Raw genomic sequence first — 20220 nt, forward strand, 5'->3', positions numbered from 1 at the left:
CAGGGTCTCTGACCCTACCAACTAAGACACTTCTGGACAAGATACCACTGGAGAAGAAACCCTGAACCAGAACCTGCCAAAAGGAACTGCTTGGCTGCCCAAAGGGCTCACCTGACTGCTTTTCTGTAAAGGACAGCTGCCCTGCTCTTGCCCTGCTGCCTTGCTGTCCTCTGGCTCTACTGAGAAGTGCTCTCCAAGGGCTTGGATAGAGCTTGCCTCCTGTTCCTTGAAGTCTCACCACCAAAAATACTTCATCTCTGCAAAAGAACTCCTTGTGCGGTGAAAATCAATGCACAGCCTGCAAGAAACGACGCACAGCCTGCATCATGGGGGAACCGGAATGACGCAGCCCGACTTCCTGTGAGAAGAATCGATACATCGCCTACCGTGCGGCAGAAATTTCCACGCATCACCCACCGGATTGATGCAGCCCCTGTGCCTTCGTTCTGCATGCCCAGGATTACAACACATCGTCCCTGGGGCACCCGAAAACCCCGCAACCTGAATTGGATCCCAATCTACGTGCCGGAAATCAACACAAAGCCTGCCCTGCGTGAAAACTCACCGACGCATCATCTGTTTGCACCGGAAAAATCGACGCACACCTCCCTGTTTTCCACGCATCGCCTCCTCTGCGGCCCCTTGTAGAGAATTTGAACTTGAACCAGGTACTTTGTGCTTGCAAGAGACATTTGTTGCTTTTTTAAAGACTAAAGACTTCTTTTATCATTTCCTACAGTGATAAGTCAAAGTGTACTTAATAGTTTTGACCTTTATTTAACGAAATAAATATTATATAGTTTTTCAACACTGTGTGGTGTATTTTTGTGGTGTTCTACTGTGTTATTGCATGATTTGTTGCACAAATACTTTAAACATTGCCTTCTAAGTTAAGCCTGACTGCTCTGTGTCAAGCTACCAGAGGGTGGGCACAGGATAATTTGGATTGTGTGTGACTTATCCTGACTAGAGTGAGGGTCCTTGCTTGGATAGGGGGTAACCTGACTGCCAACCAAAGAGCCAATTTTTAACGATGTGGATTTAGAGAAATCAAAACCCCTAAAGAAAAGTTACAGATTGGAGTTTATCACAAAAGAGTCAACATGAGGTCCCGGGGAATGAAATTGCATATTAAATAATTGAATACATACATTCAGAAATAGAGAGCTGAAGATAAATGGGAAGGCAGCTGGGAGAAGAAATGAGCTAAGAGGAAAGCAAAGCCAAATATGCCTCCGGCAGGAGCAAATAAAGCCGAGGACAAAGTGAAAATGGTGCCCATGGGAGAAATACCAGAGGGAGGTTATGTTCAAGTACCCTGGAGTAGGACTGATATTTTGTCATTTCCAAATGATTACCCGAGATTGAAAGAGAAACCAGAGGTGCAAGAAGACAGAGAGATTTGTGAAACTTTTAAAATGCCCATGTGAGGACTTTAACATGATGTTTGACATTGTGGTTCCAACTGATTTGTGGACTGACTATTAATTGGCCTGCTTGTGAACCTTAAAGAGATCCACTTACGGGTGCCCCAGCTGAGGATGTGATGGAAAAGTATTACAAGGTGATTGAGTTTTACAAAAACAAAGTCTCCCCAAAACATATTGATTGGCAGAAAACTGACAAGACAGCTCAGGAGTCAAAAAAGTCAATTTGTGCATATTATGAAAGATTGCTGCAAGCTTTCAAGCAGCATAGTGGTACAGAAACTATAGAACCTAAATATATGGGTCATTTGGTGTTCAGAATTGTGCAAGGATTTAAGCCAGACATTAGTGAGATGATCCAGGAGCACCTGATTTGCTGGTAGAACTAACGATTGTAGAGATCCTGCCATATGCAAAATACTAAAGCAATGAGTTGGAACTGAAACAGAAGAAGTTAAAGGAAAAGGTAGTGGTGATGCAATTGAAGGCTGCACAGAAATGTAATCAGAGCCCGCAGATGATAGTGAATGCTGGTGGAATGTGAGTTGTGCTACATCAAGTGACAAATGTTGTTCAACCCAGAGGTAGAGGACATGGTGTTCATGTATTTTTAGACATTGGTGGAGGGAATGTCTCTATTACAAAGTCAATAGCAAGTGCAGAATGTTGGATTTGCTCTTACACAAGGCAATAATCAGGTTCAAATGCATAGAATTCAAAGACCCTGAGTGCAAAATGTGAATGTGTCCCCAGGACAACAGACACAAGTACCACAAGCCCCGATGGGTCAACAGCAAATGGTTGGACCCCAACAGAACTTGAACTGGATCGTAAATGCAAAAGTGAAACAGATAGCATCACAGTTTCTACAGATAGACCAGAGTGATGAAGAACTTTCAGAAATTCTTCAAGTTGATAGCCCAGATGATGAGGATTGCATGCCAGTGAATTCTTAGACGTAGATGGTCCCTATGTAAATGCTAACGTTAAGGACATGATGTGCCATTCTTGGTTGCCACTTGAGCTACACGTTTCACTGTCCCAATGGCAGAAATGCCAAATTTGACCGTTTCAGGAAAAATAATTCTGGTTGTAGGAGTTGCAAATAAGCAGTTAACTAACCCTGTAGCAGAACATGCCCCTCTAAATGTTTTGTGATTCAAGTCCTGTAAACCTATAAAGGTGCATCCTACTGTGTAAGCTAAACAGCTCTTTTAGTTGTACACCCAGAGAAATTGAAATCCAAATGAATGAACCCAGGGATACCCGTGCCACCCTAGCCCACCTCTGGAGGACACCCATGGATGAGGGAAGCCAATTCCTCTTTGTGTTCAGCGTCAGCAGCCGTGTTTTGGCATGGTGCTGAACTCCTCAAGGGTACACTAAGTCACCATCCATTTTCAACCAGATCTTGAAAAAGAATCTGGAGTCCTTTAAAATGCCCTATTACTCAGTATTAGTGCTGTACATAGACGATCTGTTAGTTGCCTAAAACAATCATGAAGCATGCAGAAGAGATAAAATAGCTCTCTTGAATCATTTAGGAGAAAATGAACATAAGGTTTTCCCAGCAAAATTACAGTACTGCAAGAAAGAAGTCCTGTACTTAGGTCACCACAGTGAGAAAGGTGTGAGAAGGGTGTCATATGAAAGAATCTTAGCAATCAGGCAAACAAATACCCCTATCACACAGAAAGAAGTCTGGATGTTTCTGAGAATGGTTAGTCACTGTCACCAGTGCATTCCAAATGTTTCCCTTTTAGCCATACCTTTACAGAGGCTGACACACAAGGATGTGTCTGATCCGGTACCATTAGATGACAACTGTATACGTTCATTCACAAAGCTGAGAGACAGCCAAGCGGAGCCCCAGCTCTGGGAATGCCTGATTATAACAAATGTTTTTCTTTGTTTTGCTGTGAGAGGGATGGATGTGTGTGCTGAGTTTTTGACACAGCTGCATGTAAAGGCAAAACAAGCCTGTGGCTTATTTTTCTGCTATGCTTGGGCCCTCATTACAACCCTGGTGGTAAATCCCGCTTACCGCTGTGCTGACGGCCGTCAAGATACCGTGGCGGATATCCGCTACAGGTATTATGACCCACATCTCTTAATCCACCACAACACTGAAACCCACACAAGTCCGCCTTCCAAAGGTCAGTGAGAAACCGGAGATAGCAAAACCTACACCATCATGCCAACAGAACTACACCCACACTATCACGACCCATGAATCACCGCGGCAGTCATTCAATCATGGTAAACCATTGGCGGTATACACCGCCTCGCTCAAAATACACACACATTTACAAAACACAACCACATTGGACAATTCAAAATACACACACCTGATACACATACACACACCACACCCACATACGCACAACACTATAAAACACACACCCACATTACCCACAGCCCTTGCAATGATTTTCTTGGAAGAAGCAGAGAGAGAGAGAGAATAGCAAACACAACCCCAGCATCCACAGGCACACAACACTATCATCCACGCACCTCATACAACACACACCAACACAACACATCACACAGCACAACAAACAGCACCTCACACATCACCCACACCACATAATGGCACCTCAAAGGCAACCCAGGATTTCTGAGGAGGAGCTCAGGGTCGTGGTGGAGGAAATCATCTGGGTAGAGCTACAACTATTCGGATCACAAGTGCAGCAAACATCCATTGCAAGGAAGATGGAGCTATGGCGGAGAATTATCGACAGGGTCAATGCAGTGGGACAGCATCCAAGAACACAGGATGACATCAGGAAGAGGTGGAACGTCCTATGGGGGAAGGTGCGTTCCGTGGTATCCAGACACCAGGTAGAAGTACAGAGGACTGGGGGTGGACCCCCACCTCCTCCTCCACAACTAACAACATGGCAGGAGCAAGTCTTGGCGATCATGCATCCTGAGGGCCTCGCAGAAGTAGCAGGAGGACTGGACTCTGGTAAGTCATATCTTTACTACTATATCCCCCCCAACCTACCTGCAACTCACCCATTGGACAAGATGGCACACACAGATACAATAACTATGCAATTACCCCCCAACAGGACTTCTACCCAACGTCACCAGACAGGAGGTGCTAGACATATCCAGTCCCCCCACTGAAGAGGCCCACAGTGACGACAGCAGCTCTGCATGCCTGGATCAAGATGACCAGCCAGGCCCATCTGGGACCTCGGGACAGTCGGTTCCCCTGGCACTGTCACAAACAACCACTGAACCTCCCCCCGCAGGTAACACCACCACAGCACCCACCCAGCGGGCCCATTCCTCTGTCCCCAAGACACGTCAATCAGCAGTGTGTCCACCACTACATGGATCCCAGGCAAACCCACCAACCCAAGACAATCAGGGACCTGGGGTCAGTGGCAGTTTGCACACGGTTCAGGGGACAGAGGCACAGGATAACAGGGAAGCTGGGAGGACTGCTGTGTGACAGGGGGAGGACAGGCCCAGGAACCCACTCTCCACAGGGCACTCTCCAACATTATGGGAGCATACCACCATTCCCAGGAGACCATGGGCACGGTACTGGCCAAGTTTCAGGAGACCCAGCGGCTGCAGGAGGGACACTACCTGGGGATCAGGGAGGACTTGAAGTCCATTAACAACACCCTGGTCACCATTGCAGGGGTGCTGGCAGACATGGCCAACACCAAGAGGGACACAGTGGCACACCAACAGCCCCTGACACTAGCCTGAACAATGAACAGCCCTCCACCTCCGCTGGCGCTAGTGGACAGGAGGTCCTGCCACAGGACCAACAGGCCACCAGCACCTCACCCACTGCAGAAGGAGAACCACCCTGCAAACAGTCCCTGTGATCCAGGAACAAGACAGAGAACATTGCCAAGATCCCTGCCAGGAAATTAGACTCTCCTGATTGTCACCCTTCTGTCCCATTGTGTTACCCTGTCCACCTTGAACTGCCATTACTCCACTTCCTATGCCCCCTTGGACAATGCACCTGTGATGCCAATAGACTAAATTCCACCATGGACATTCCTCCACCATCGCCCCAGCCCATTGCACAGCCCCCTCCACTTATTAGCACAGAAATAAACACCCTTGAATCACAAATCAATCTGGAGTCAGTCTGTACTTTCAAAAATGTGTAACTGCATCCTATCTGAAAAATAGCAATGTCAATGTTCATTTCCACATACCAATGTTAGACAGTTGTTGGGCAGCAGTAAACATAGCAGAAGGCAGAAAGTGGTACCCAGATCTGTAAAATGGAAAGCCAAAGTGAACTCTCAGGGTCCATACACAGAGGTAAAAAGGCAGAATCATGCAATGTCCTACAGTAGTATGGTGTGAGAAGAGCAATGCCAGTCTCTTACCTGGAAGTATTGCATGATGATGTTATTTCAGTTGTCTATATCTTCTTCTTCTGCCTCCACTTGTTCACTGTCCACAGCTGCCACAAGACCAACATCAGGCCCATCCTCCTGCAGCAAAGGCACCTGGCGTCGCAAAGCCTGGTTGTGCAACATACTGCACGCCACGATTATCTGGCACACCTTCTTTGGTGAGTAGTATAGGGAGCCACCTGTCAGATGGAGGCACAGGAACCTGGCCTTTAGGAGGCCAAAAGTACGCACAATTATCCTCCTAGTTCGCCCATGTGCCTCATTGTAGCGTTCTTCTGCCCTTGTCCTGGGATTCCTCACTGGGGTCAGTAGCCATGACAAGTTGGGGTAACCAGAGTCACCTGCAAATGTCGAGGGACAACTGTGAGACACACACTAACCCTCAGGGACAACCCATACCCAGACACCTATGTCAACTGTATTGGGACCTTGATCTCACCTATTAGTCACACATGGTGCCTCTGGAGTTGGCCCATCACATAAGGGATGCTGCTATTCGTAAAAATGTAAGCGACATGCACAGAGCCAGGATACTTGGCATTGACATGGGAGATGTACTGGTCAGCCAAACACACAGTCTGCACATTCATCGAATGGTAGCTCTTCTGGTTTCTGTACACCTGTTCATTTCTGCGGGGGGGACAAATGCCCCATGTGTTCCATCAATGGCACCAATGATGTTGGGCATATGTCCCAGGGCATAGAAGTCACCTTTCACTGTGGGCAAATCCTCCACCTGAGGGAAAACGATGTAGCAGGGCATGTGTTTCAGCAGGGCAGATAACATTCTGGACAACATGTTAGAGAACATTGGCTGGGACATCCCTGATGTCATGGCCACTGTTGTTTGAAAAGACCCACTGGCCAGGAAATGGAGTACTGACAGCACCTGCACTAGAGAAGGATTCCTGTGGGATGGCGGATTGCTGACATGAGGTCCGGCTCCAACTGGGCACACAGTTCCTGGATTGTTGCACGATCAAGTCTGTATATGGCCAGGATGTGTCTCTCATCTATTGTCAACAGGTCCACCAGGGGTCTGTACACCGGAGGATGCCGCCATCTCATCATCTGCCCCAGCTGACGTGCCCTATGGAGGAGAAGGGTGAGCAGAGGGTCATACACCACATAGGTTTCACAAGGGTGTTTAGAACAAATGTGATGCAATCGGTGTTTTGCGCTGTATGTCTGTAATCCTGCCCAAAAGTGCTGTGACGCAGTTAGGTGCCCTGCCATGTGGTCCCCTGAAATGGCAGCTGCCTGACCTGTAAGGAGGGACAAGTGGAAATTAGGTAGTTGTGCTGCCATTGTGCAGCGTCGCGGTTGGAGGCCGAAGACTGCGGCGCAATTCAGCATTGGTTATCATTGGGTCCTGTGGGTTCCAGGAGGCAATGACGATGTACGCCGGCAGTGACGGTACGCACCGCCGCGGACGTGACCGCCATTTTCTATCTGTTCATTCACTTGATACCTGACCTTCAACAGGAGAGGACCTACACTGCAAGTGCTGCTGTGACCTGAGTCTGGAAGCGACAATGGCTACAGTGTCTGAGGAAAGGGGCCCCTGCCTTCACTGCGGAGTTGGAAAAACTGGTGGATGGGGTCCTCCCCCAGTACACGCAACTCTACGGTCCACCAGACAAACAGGTGAATACATTGGTGAGCATGATGGATGGGACATGAATGTATGGAGTGGAGTCAATGGAAGATACAGGTGGGGGGTGGGCAGAGGCCAGCATGTGAGGATGGTCAGTGTATGTGTCTGTGGGCCAGGGTGGGAGGTTGTGGCCAATGAGTAAGATGAACCCGATGGGGGAGTAAAATCCATTCTTACTTTACTTTTCCTCTAGGTCAGTGCCCACTAGAAGAAGGGTATTCGGCGTGCCATCGCCAAGGAAGTGCGGACCCTGGGGGTCTACCATAGACGGAGCACCCACTGCCGCAAAAGGTGGGAGGACCTGTGCCGCTGGACCAAGAAGATGGCAGATGCCCAGCTGAAGATGGCCTCACAGAGTGGAGGGGTGCCCGTCGCACCATGACCCCCCTGATGTACTGGATCCTGGCAGTGGCATATCCGGAGTTAGATGGGCACTTGAGGGCATCACAGCAGCCACAAGGGGGTGAGTACAATCTCATGCAGCTGACTCTGCACGCTTTATGAGGTTTCTGGGTGTGGGAAGTGGGCTGTGGGTTCCCCTAGGCCAGGGCATACGTGCCAGGGTAGATCCATTGTTAGGCAGGCTCAGTGCCAGTCCAATCCCAAAAGTGGTAGTGGCCCTCTACACCTAGTCAGGCTCCTGTGGGTTCCAGGTGTGCATCAAATGGGTCTAGGCATAGTCCCCTATGGGCATGTGATTTTTCCCTGAATTGTTAGTGCATGGCCTAGTGCATAGGGCTGCTCCCTGTGTGTTGTTTACTCCAACGGTGGTGTTGTTGCAGGCATTGACCATGTGTCTCCTCTGTCTTCCCCCCCTTTTTGTTTTGTCACCCTTTCCTTGTGTGCATTAGCATCATCTGGCGGAGGAGCATTGGCACCGGAGCAGGAGGGAGCTACAACCCACATGGGCCATGAGGGTGAATGTACGGAGTCTGAAGGCACCAGTGGGATGGAGGGCGAGGGGAGCTCCACAATGGGGACAGGAGGAGACACCAGTGACAGTGATTCCTCCTCTGATAGGAGCTCCCTTACGGTGGCAGGCACCTCTGTGCCCACAGCAACAACATGTACAGCCGCCACCCCCCCACCAGCACCGCCCTCCCAGCAGCCCCTCATCAACTTTCCCGTGCCGCTCACCTAGGGGGATGGGCATCTCCTTCGCCCCAGGCACCTTAGGCCCTGCCCGAGTCAGCCCTGCTGCCCTCAGTGAGGAGGCTATTGACCTCCTGAGGTCCCTCACTGTTGGGCAATCAACCATTTTGAATGCCATTCAGGGTGTCAAGAGGCATTTGCAGCAAACAAATGCATACCTGGATGGCATTCATTCTGGCGTGACAGCCCAACAGAGAGCATTTCAGGCTCTGTCCTCAGGACTGATGGCAGCCATTGTCCCTGTGTCCAGCCTCCCCCCTCCAACTTCCACTACCCAGGCCCAATCCCCTCTACCTCAGCCTATTCCAAGCACACCATCAGACCAGCATGCACACTCATCAACACAAAAGAGTGGCTCAGGCAAACATAAGCACCACACATCCCACAGTCACTCACACAAGCACCATCCCCATGCAGACACACCAACATCCACTGCCTCCACTGTGTCCCCTCCTCCACGTCCTCCTCCTCCCTCCCAATCTCGTCTCCACTCACACCTGCATGTACAACATCCTCAGCCACTACCTCCATCACCAGCACGCCCATCACCTCACACTGCTCACGTGCAATCACCACCCCCACTACCATGCACACATCCCCTGTGTCCTCTCCCAGTGTGTCTGTGAGCCCTCCTCCCAAAGTACACAAACGCCGGCACACACCCACTCAACAGCCATCCACCTCACAAAAGCCTCCAGCCCATGCACCCTCACCCAAACTCAGCAAACGCACACCTCCTACAACCACTACCTCTTCCTCCACTCCCAAACCCCCTCCATCTTCCCATCCCAGTGTCTAAAAAACTTTTCCAGGCTAACACTGACCTCTTCCCTACACCTCCCCCATCCTTCCCCTAGGGCCAGGATGTCCAGATCCCAGCCCAGCACCTCAGCCACAACATCCTCAAGCACTGTGGTCCCTGCAAGTCCAGTAACACCGCGGGCCGCACCCATCAGGGCTACCAGAGTGCCGCCTAGTGAGGCCAAGGATCACCCTATTCCACCACCTGCCAAGGTGAAGAAGTGGACAACATGCTGTAGGGAAAAGCCGCACCAACCACCCAGCAACGCCTCCTCCAAGACAAAAGAGGACAGTGCCAAGGTCCCAGCAGAGACTTCCAAGGTGGGGAAGGGACACCGCTAAAGGGAAGTCAGCTCAGGGCACGGAGCCTCCGGGTGAGGTACTGGTGACACCCCTTCTGCAAGACAGAACAGCAACCTGTACGGCGGTGGCCACCACCACAACCACCGCCACCTGCACCGCCACTGCACACCCACCTGCACCACCACCTGCACGCCCACCTGCACGTCTGCTGCCTCTGCTACAGTCCCCAGCATCATCACCAGTGGGCAGCCATCTGAGGCTGCAGGAGACGTCCTGGTGTCTCCCTCCACAGGTGCTGACACATGCACCACCACCAGCATCTCTGCCGCTGACACCACCGCAACCACCGCCACCTGCCCTGCGACGTGCTCAGACAGTGCCACCACAGCCGACATGAACATCATCCCCAGTGGGCAGTTATCCGGGGCTGCAGGAGATGTCCTGGACACTGCACAGAGTACATGAGGCACCAAAACCAGCACTGGCAGTTCCAGCAGTTGGCAGGCTATGTCACCGCAGGATGGGGTGTGTCTCTGCCTCCATGGAGTATCATGCTACCTGTTCCCAGGATATCTCATGGCTCCGACACACAGGTGAGGGAATGGGAACTGCCACACACCATGTGCAGCACTCTGGGCACCAGGCCCCCTCCAGAACCAGTGGAGAGATACATCCACTCACCTAGTCCTTGGCAGGATGAACCACTCTGGGCACAAAGCCCCCTCCAGTACCAGTGGAGAACAGCATCCACTACCCCAGTCCTTAGCAGGATGAAGCACTCTGGGCACTAAGCCACCTCCAGAACCAGTGGAGAACAGCATGCACTACCCCAGTCCTTGGCAGGATGAAGTACTCTGGGCACAAAGCCCCCTCCAGAACCAGTGGAGAACAGCATCCACTACCCAGTCCTTGGCAGTATGAAACACTCTGGGCACATAGCCCCCTCCAGAACCAGTGGAGAACAGCATCCACTATCCCAGTCCTTAGCAGGATGAAGCACTCTGGGCACTAAGCCCCCTCCAGAACCAGTGGAGAACAGCATCCTCTACCCCAGTCCTTGGCAGGGTGAAGCACTCTGGGCACAAAGCCCCCTCCAGAACCAGTGGAGAACAGCATCCACTCACCCAGTCCTTGGCAGTATGAAGCACTCTGGGCACAAAGCCCCCTCCAGAACCAGTGGAGAACAGCATCCACTTACCCAGTCCTTGGCAGGATGAAGCACTCTGGGCACAAAGCCCCCTCCAGAACCAGTGGAGAACAGCATCCACTCACCCAGTCGTTGGCAGTATGAAGCACTCTGGGCACTAAGCCCCCTCCAGAACCAATGGAGAATAGCATCCACTACCCCAGTCCTTGGCAGGATGAAGCACTCTGGGCACAAAGCCCCCCCACAGAACCTCCCCTGTCTGCTAGGTGCAGTACTCACCGTCGCCGCCGTCTTTGGTGTTCCTGGTAGAAAAGGAGGTAAATCAGTATTGGTAGCGATAATGTTTAGTTTATTAATGTTAGTCCGTAATAAACCCTTTAACTTTATTCCTGTTCTTGTATGGCCAAATGGGTCATACTGTTTCACTTAATTTGTTTGTATTGAAATTGAGCTGTATGGTTCTACCACACACTGTCATGGGGTCCAAAGGTCCATCAGCCTCAATGAGCTTTGATTCCTGCGAAGAATGAAAATGCTCTAGCATCATTGAATAAGAAGCTAACAAACAAGAGACAATGCCAATCAATGTTAAGCAATGGGTGGCTTGTAAGCCCATTTACATTTGCAGGAAGCCCACGATAGATCTTTTTCACCCACTTAAGGTAAATACTATGGTAGGTGAGATCTAAAGAAAGCTAAACCTAGGTTAATTCACGCACATAAACTGAGATATCTTGTGATAATATTTATACACCTTATTTGACGTCCACTATGCAAACTCAGAAAACCTAAATATACTTTGGTTGCATTAGGCTGGTGTAATGTTATTCCATTGCCCTTTAGCATATCAAAACAAAATTTCAAAACAATTTGCATCTCTTGCTATCTACCTCTTGTTTTTAACAGCCAACATTTTCCACACACATTAAGGCCAGACAAACTGATTCCTGTGGGAGTGTGAGCAGGCCACAGTAAGCAGTCATTTTACATTTTGACTATGCATATTTCTAAATGAAGTATGCCATTGCAATTACCAAACTAATTACGTACATTAATTTTTAATCACAAGATACATATTCCACCCTTGACGCATTATGATCATAATAGCAAATAATATATGTGAACATTTTCATTAGTAAACATGTGTTTATGTAAGTTTTAAGGGTGAATACGTTTTAGAATACGCAGTATTGTTTAAAGTATTTTATTTTTGAGCAAGTGGAGATTATACAATTACCCGTCTGTATTCACTTGATAGCTATCCAGAGTGAAAAGATTATGTAAGTAAAAACACTGGGCCGGTAACACCTGCCTGGCCTCTGCATTACTTTTTAATTATTGTTTACACCGATCCTGAACAAGGCTAAATTGCTATTGAAAGACAATTGTAGAGCAACGGTTTTCTTTTTTCCTTCCTGAATGAAAAATCCTCTTGGGTAGCTCTTTGCACCTTCCTGGTGGCTCACAGAGGAGCGTACATTTATCCCAGCAGACTCGCCATGATAGATTAAGCACTCAACGAAAACCAGGGCTTGATTTTGTGTTGATTATCCATAACATTCACTGGCAGCCATCCACACACTCCTATTAGTAGTGATGCTAAGCATCTGCCACTGATATTTATATTCAATTTTTTTTTTTTACTTGTGCTGTGTGTTTTTTTTAAATTGCAGCTCTTATTTCTACCAGAAGGCTGTGGGCGTGACGAAGCGACAGGCATTCTTTATTCCTGTTATCTGCAACATGCCAATTTAAAGGAAAAAATAAGCGCAAAACAGTCAGCACTTTTGTGCATACCTGAATGAAGATATATTCGTCTTGTACGACCAAAGAGCTAACGTCTATGGGTCTGGAAAACGGTCCGCTCTTTGTAGTCTCGGAACATTCTTGAATCCTGCATGTTAGATAGTGTGCATCTGAGGAATGAGAAACAACATATGCATCAATGCAAAATAAAAATATTTCCCATGAACAGATTCATGCCCTTACATTCCAGTCATCCCTGAGGCCGCTACTGGAACACATTTCTCAGGGGCGTAGCTTTGAGGTGGGGGGATGTTACAAACTCCTCATAAATGTATTTTCTGGTAAATAGTTGGGCACAGGTACTTCCAATAGGGTATGATGAGGTGTGTGTCAGATTTCACAATACATGTTTCCATACACACAGACAAAAACGCACATCACAGTTTCACAGAAGCAAAGCATTGAGGCTGTCTCTCCCACTCTCTGTTTTGAAGGCTTCAAAAGGTTGGCTATTTTGCCAAACAGTATATTTTCTCTCGCCTGGTAACCCAACCAATCCCTAGTCTTCTCTCTTTTCACTGCATCTAAAGCCCCTCTCATACGCCAAGTTTGTCTATAGTGATTGCTGGAAAATAGGAAGCCCCCTCCCCTCCAAATCTACCTGCCGAAGCAGCGCCTCTGATATTTCTTTTCAGTACAGAAACACAAATCCCTCTCAAAGCGTTTATGCAATATTAAGTGGCCCCCATATAAATGTCCAAGTCCAATTTACCACTATGTGGACAGTTATGTTTGGCAGTGGGTGGGCACTGTTCTTCTTTTAACTATGTAGGAAGATCCAATTAATTTTTTGTTTCTAGTCTGAGAAATAAGGGGTGTTAATTGACATCAGATGACTTTTATAGTGTTGGGGGCCCCAGGCCCTCATGCTCCTAATAAAGATGACACAGACAAAGCAGTTGGGTTCATACAATTGGCTTCGGGCACATGTGCCCAACCCTTTTTATTAGCAGTATTACTTGACTGGTGACGCCTGTGATGGATGAGTGTGGGGTGAGTGTGGAAGCCAGCCCTCAGCAGAGTGGCTCGTGGAAACACTAGACTGTGTCTAGCAGGACACTACATTTCTCCCAAACTTTATTGAATGCAAACTACTAAGTCCAACCTGTGGGAGAGAAACATAAACACAAGAATAAACATTAAGGGTCCAGTTACGACCCTGGCAGTCTATTGACCGCTTTGGCAGTGGTCTGACTCCACATTATGAATTTGGCGGTCATGCTGCGGTGGGACCACCAGGTCCACTAGTGCATCTCCTGAGGAGGGTCTGGTGGTGCTGGTGGTCCTAATCTGCTAGAGTAGCGCTGCAAGCAGCGCCGCCCTAGGGATTACGACCCTGCCTTCTCCGCAAGCCTTTACATTGCTGTAACACCACCATGTAAAGGCTGGAGGAGACGGGGTGCAGGGTGCCCCAGGGGAGACCCTGCACTGCCCATGGGCTTGGCATTGGCAGTGCAGGGACTTTGCAGCGGGTGCTGGTGCACCTTACGCACTACAGCATTGCTGCTGGCTTGGTTACGAGCCAGAGATAATGCTGTAGGCTGTTTCCCACTGACCCAGCGGGAACCTCTTATTAGGGCCTGCGTGGAGGCGGCTGCAGTGGTGGCAAACTGCCCGTCGGGACTCCAGAGGATGGTGTAAACCATCTGTCGAAGTTATAATGACCCCCTGAGTATCTTCAGGCAGTCCACCGGACATGCTGCATGGAACAGGTGCAGCTGGGACACTCGGCTTCACAGCATGCCTCTGTAGTTGAACCAGACTGCTCTGGACATGAATTGCAGTGTAGATGAAGTCCTAATACCTCAATTGCCTGTCCATGCTATCACAATGCACTCAGCACTGTAGGTCCTGTCCCACCTGGGCTCACGACTTGGAGTCTATTTACATAGTTTGATGCAAGTGGATCAGGAGCAGTGGGAAGTCCACTTCAAGGATCTCTGGGAAGGCATTCAGGCTCCTGGGATGGTGAACCTTCAAAGATTGAGGATGACCTGACTGAAAAGGCGTTGTCCTTGAAGGCCTTGATTCAACCTAACGGCCACAGCTTTAGGCTTCCTTCTCGAACCTGGACTCCATCAGACAGGAGTCTTCTCAAGGCCCTTTGGCAGGCTACCATGGGATCATGTGGACTGTGCCAGGCCAATTATAGGCCAAGCGAAGGCATCGCTGAGGAACTGCCAACAGGACCACATCCAAGTCGCACTTGGAGCCACAAGGTTGGTTGTCACATGGTTTGTGTGCTCTGGCCATCAGGACTCGAGTGCACTGACTTTTGTCTGATAGTTTTTGGGTGTCTAGTCTCTGTCCGTCACCTCAGTGCTTCCCGGTGCCTGTCATAGAGCTGCCTCGGACACATCTCTCTTGGCAGGATTCCCCTCTCAGCGGAATTCCCTTGAGGCCCTTGCCCCTGGATTGCCATAGGACCACGTGGGCTGTGCAGGCCATTGGTAGGCTGCGCCAAGGGGGTCACTGTGGATCTCCCAACAGGACCACGTCCAAGCCTCGTGCAACCCCCAGGGTATATGATCCAAATGGTCAAGTATGCTCTCTTCGGCAGGTGTCCGGTTCATGGGGGCTCACAGCAGGTTTCTGGGTCATCAGCCTCCCACGGTGTCAGGGATGCCTTGTCAACTTCTGGTCTTGTTGCTGACTTTGGCTCCAATCTAGTGGTGCTGTGCTCCTTAGGTGGTTTGGGTGATGCACCTGATAAGGATGACAACCTTACTATCTATTTACGTAGATCAAGAGGTGGCGGTGTCTTCCTTGGAGAAGGGATGACTTGAGGGACTTTGCGGCCAAGTGCAGTTCTTGAATTATGTGTTCATTTGGCAGCAGGGATGTCATTGGTATCAAGCAGCCGGTCACACTGTGAAGCATGGGACCGGGACGCGGTTTGTGCATGCTGGCGGCTTACAGTTTGTCCACCTGCGGAGCTGTCTCCAGTGACGTCTGCTCAGCCCGTTGGCTGGCTTGTGGTGATGGATGCCCTCTCCTATGCTGGCACGAGTCCTCAGTCATGTTGCTCTTCTCCCTTCCTTTTGCTCACCTGAGGTGTTCCTGATCTTCAGTGTGACAGGTCTGTCACACTCTTTTCCTCTTCTACCATACATGTTGTGGCGTTGTGCCAAGTTCTTCTCTCCTCTCTTCTTGATGTGGTGTTTTGCCATAGGTCGCATGTTGCGCCACATGGACCTTAGGTGGTACATCGTGCTTTGTTGTAGCCTCTCACTGGCCTAGTTCTGCCAGTAGGACTTAATCCTTTCACCCTTCATACCTCTCGCAGGGCTGGTCCGTTCCAAGACTGCGCAGTTGCAGAGCTTACTCCTGCATCCATCTGGTTTGCTTGGTAGGATTAGTAATTTCTCCTGACTTTCTCAACGATGGGCCAACGGTGTCCATCTTGTGCTGCGTTGTGGCCGGCTGGCACTGTCTCTTCCAATTGGCATTGTGACTCACTCTCAAAGGGCTCTGTCTGTCTCTCGGACTCCTGCCCGCAGTCAGGTTCGCTGGTGCTGCCCTCTGTAAACCTTTGACATTGTCTCTTCCTCCTTGGGCACCATTGTTGGCACCTGGTGTGCCCATTCTCAGGGCATACAGTGGTGGAAATTTACTGCTGGGTGCATGTTTAGCTATCTTTCCGTTGGTGGCGGCAGACAGCCGCTAGGGGCTGTGCATGTCTCACACGTTCTCCTTGTGCCCCATGAGCTCTTTTGGCTTTCTTAGGCTTTCCTGCTTGGCTGGGTCAGCTTTGGGCATCAGCAGTATCTCCTTTCACTGTGCAGTGGTTGCACACATCTTTTCTCCTCTTCTGCAGAGACCATGTTGGATTCTGCATGCCTTAGGACGTGGGGGGCAGCACACAGTCTCACTGTAGAGGGGCTCGCAGGTTCTACCCTTTGACAGTCAATGTCCATGGGTATTGCTCACTGTGTTTATGGAAATGCGTGCAGTATTCTCCAGTGGCCACAAGATGGTGCTGCAGCAGCACTTCTTACTACCAATGTCATTGTCCTTATCTCTATGGCTGCCTGTTGCTCAGGGCTGAGAACGCCAGTGGGGAGCCATGCTGCACCAAAGTAGCTTGTCCCTCCTTGGAGACAGTCCTAGCCGGCACAAAACTCACAGGTAAGCAGGGCAGGCTGCAGCAGCCTTTCCTGTGCTGGGCCGTGCCTGTCCATGCAGGCCGTTATCAGAGTGTTGCTGGGAGTGGGGTGGAGGTGTTTCCGTGCAGCAAGTGTGCCTAGTAAGGCCCCTCGAGACAGCATGTCCGAATCATCCTCCCCTCCTCACCATTTGCATCCTACCTTCTCTTGCGTCCCCACGTTGCAGGCGGGGTTGGGGTTATTGCTGGGGCGGGCACACCTCGCCTCGCAGCAGCCTCATTCTTCACCCCAGCACTATGCTTCAACCCAGTGCAGCTCCACCGCCTGGGTGCTGCAAATGCGGGTGCCGGGGGAGTAGGTGTCAGGCAACTGCAATGGGGACACAGCTGGCGCAGCCCCTTTCGATGCAGTCCCTGTTGCCTGCATGGGCACTGGAATTGAATGTTGACCGGGGGCTGTATTCTCCACAAAGCAGGACCTTGTATGTTTTCTCCCTCTCATGTAGGTGGGATTGGGGTTTCTCTGGCCAGTGCCTTGGCCCTGCTCAGGGGTGGCAGCAGGACGCTCAATGCCAGCCTTATTTTTAGGGCCTTTCCTCACCTCTAATGGGTTCAGGGAACATTCCATTCTTGCCGCCTCTGTAGAGTGCTGGTCGCCGATTCACACAGTCATCCAGCAGACTGACGGCAGCAACTGCATCGGACTGCCGGTGTTGAACAGTCTCTTCTCACTCCTTTTTCCCGGCTAGGAGAGGATTCCCCTTTTGTTAATGGGAGACTGTGGGGGTGCCTAATGCTCTGCATACTCTTCCTCCCATGAGGAACATCGAACCAGTAGGCGGCACGCACGTGGGGTCAGACCCACTCGTCACCATTGTAGTGTTGGGGGCCCTAGGCCCTCATGCTACTAATAAAGATGACACAGACACAGCAGTTGGGTTCGTATAACTCACCTCAGGCCCTGACCCTTTTTATTAGCAGGGTCACCTGACTGGTGATGCCTGTGATGGATGGGTGTGGGTTGAGTGTGGAAGCCAGCCCTCAGCAGAGTGGCTGGTGGAAACACTAGACTGTGTCCAGCAGGGCACTATAACTTTGACATTGCAGCAGATTTACAGACACTGGCAGTACGTGAAGCTGTACTTCTGTAGTACTACCAGCCGTACTCAAATGCCATTTTGAATTAGCCACAAATCATCTAAATGGAAAACTATTGGGAACATTTAGGGACTATGTTCATATCTAGGTAGTACAGATATAAAGTACTGACCTTCGTTGTTCTTTTACACATAGGGAATTGGGCATTTCAGGACTGATTCACAAAGGCCTTTATGAGTTCATGGAATAGTACTCCTACAGTACTACTTTACATGCTCAGGAAAGCCTTTATATCAATCCTAATTTATTTTTAATACCCCATAGAGACAGAGATTGCATACAGACATTTGCATGTCTCGCTCTTACTTATGGGTCCTTTAACACATGGACCATTCAACAAAAAGATTGATGACTCAGAAGCACAAATGTCTATCTTTGTACAATTTCAGCCATAAAAAGCGTACCATGCATTTACTTATCATCCTATTGAGACCTGAGCTCATAGAATTATTGCTACAGATGTTCTCATTCAGTATATAGTTGTGAAATAGAGGCCTGATGTACTATTCTTTCATTTGTCAAAGGTGGCCACAAGCTGTGCACTGACTATTTTGCAAACATTCTTTATTTACTGCATAATACAAAAAAGGGGAGAAACCTTGAAAGGGAAGGTTGTGAGAAAAAAGAAGAGTGTGGGAGCTGCAGAGTGAGTTTGGCGAAGGGGATGGGTGTGCAGGATGGAGTGTGTGAGAGGTATGCTTGGTACAAGATGTGACATAACATGATAGATGACACGACAGTGACTGAAAATTACATCCTGAGAAATAGGGTACATAGAGATAAAAACAAGATCCGAGAATAATCAGATAGGCAAGCAAATAAGCTGAGACCTATTACATAAAAAGCACAGATAATATGCATCAGTATAGCAATGGTAAAGCAGCATACTTAAAGTAGGCCTAAGCAGGAATTCAGAGGTGATAACAAGAAAGTTATAATTGTAAAACAAAAGAGACAACTTGAGGAAAATATAAGTATAAAATGGGGAATAATGTATGAATACTTGGCTCTGGGGAAAACACCATTTAGGACACCAGTTATTGATTCATGTGGTGGCATAGCCATTTTATGCCTTCTCTGCAAATGAGCACCAGGAGTAGGATTAATTGTTGACTTTACAGTTAATCTCCATGCATTTGAGCAGAGTAGATAAAAAAATATTGCCACTGGGACACCCAGTTTACCAGTGGCTCAGCCAGTGTTAAGCCCTTGGAGGAATAGGAAAGGATTAATCAAATTCTAGTAGTTTGTCAGCAATTTTTAAGAAAATATGCTCATCAGATGCAATTTTGGCTAATTCTATTAACCATTCCTCTCGGATAGGTAGCATCAGCTGTTGCCGGTGGCACTTTATGCATAACTTGGCTGATGTCAATCATGTGGGTAGCCAGCACTGAAAGTGTATATTCTTCCCCTGAACATCTGTCATATCATGCAGTAGGGCATGGGTGTGGCCTGGCTGGAGAGGTCCTCCCATACTTTCATCAAATATGGGTGGGTTCAGGGCAATGCAACAAGGTGTGCACTATGTTAGAGCAACTTGCATTGAATTTTCAACATCTGTCATTGTTGAGAAGACTTCCCCTTTGCAACCTCATAGGTGATTGCAACCATGAATAGTAACGCTTTTTATTGGTGTTGCAAAGTCTTGTGATTCTAACAAGTGTACTCAATCCATCTTGATGTACTCTTTCTGGGGCAGATTTTGCCATCAAATCCTGGTGGAATTATCTGTGGTTTTGGATATAGAGGGAATCGACTAAAATAGCAATATAGCCCACGTAGCAGGCTTTACTGGCCATTAAAGGCCCGCTCCAGCATTAAAGGACCGAGCCGAAGGCAAGGGCCTTTAACAAGGGAGAGGGACTTTAATGTCGGTTTAGCTCAGCTGCAAAGGGCAATTAGGCTATTAGAACAATCTGCCACTAGAGGGAAGACTATTCTAATAAATTAAACAAAGGCCTCACTGAGCCAGGGGCTTGAGATCCCCTTGAGCTTCATGAGGCCTTTGTTCACAGCAAGAGTTGTGAACAAAAACATTGGAATGTTGGTTCTCCGGGCTTCTACCAGACAGTAGAAGCCTGGAGCACTCAATTGTTTTCAATGGAGCTCTCAACATTCCAATGTTCTAATAGGTTTTACACCACTGAGACCTCAAGGTGTCAAAGCACATGTATGTGGTGCAGAATAGGTGATCTTGGGAGGTCAATGAGTGAAGAGTCTAATTGAGTGCTTACACGGCTAGGGATCTGTCAGTAGTTGCA

At 49.0% G+C, this 20220-nt stretch overlaps 1 protein-coding gene and 1 long non-coding RNA gene across 2 annotated transcripts in view; one reads left to right on the plus strand and one right to left on the minus strand.

Annotated features, from left to right (window-relative positions):
- The window catches only part of SORCS3 (sortilin related VPS10 domain containing receptor 3), a 2578554-nt gene that overhangs the window by 795887 nt on the left and 1762447 nt on the right, over nucleotides 1–20220 (minus strand). The window contains exon 7 of the mRNA XM_069239432.1: nucleotides 12685–12803. Coding sequence (XP_069095533.1) covers nucleotides 12685–12803 — 119 coding nt within the window. The remainder of the gene's footprint in view (nucleotides 1–12684; nucleotides 12804–20220) is intronic.
- Nucleotides 16728–20220, plus strand: part of LOC138300268 (uncharacterized) — a 133933-nt gene continuing 130440 nt past the window's right edge. The window contains exon 1 of the long non-coding RNA XR_011204898.1: nucleotides 16728–16821. This is a non-coding gene — a long non-coding RNA (uncharacterized lncRNA). The remainder of the gene's footprint in view (nucleotides 16822–20220) is intronic.

The sequence above is a fragment of the Pleurodeles waltl genome, chromosome 6, assembly GCF_031143425.1.
Source record: "Pleurodeles waltl isolate 20211129_DDA chromosome 6, aPleWal1.hap1.20221129, whole genome shotgun sequence".
NCBI lineage: Eukaryota > Metazoa > Chordata > Amphibia > Caudata > Salamandridae > Pleurodeles > Pleurodeles waltl.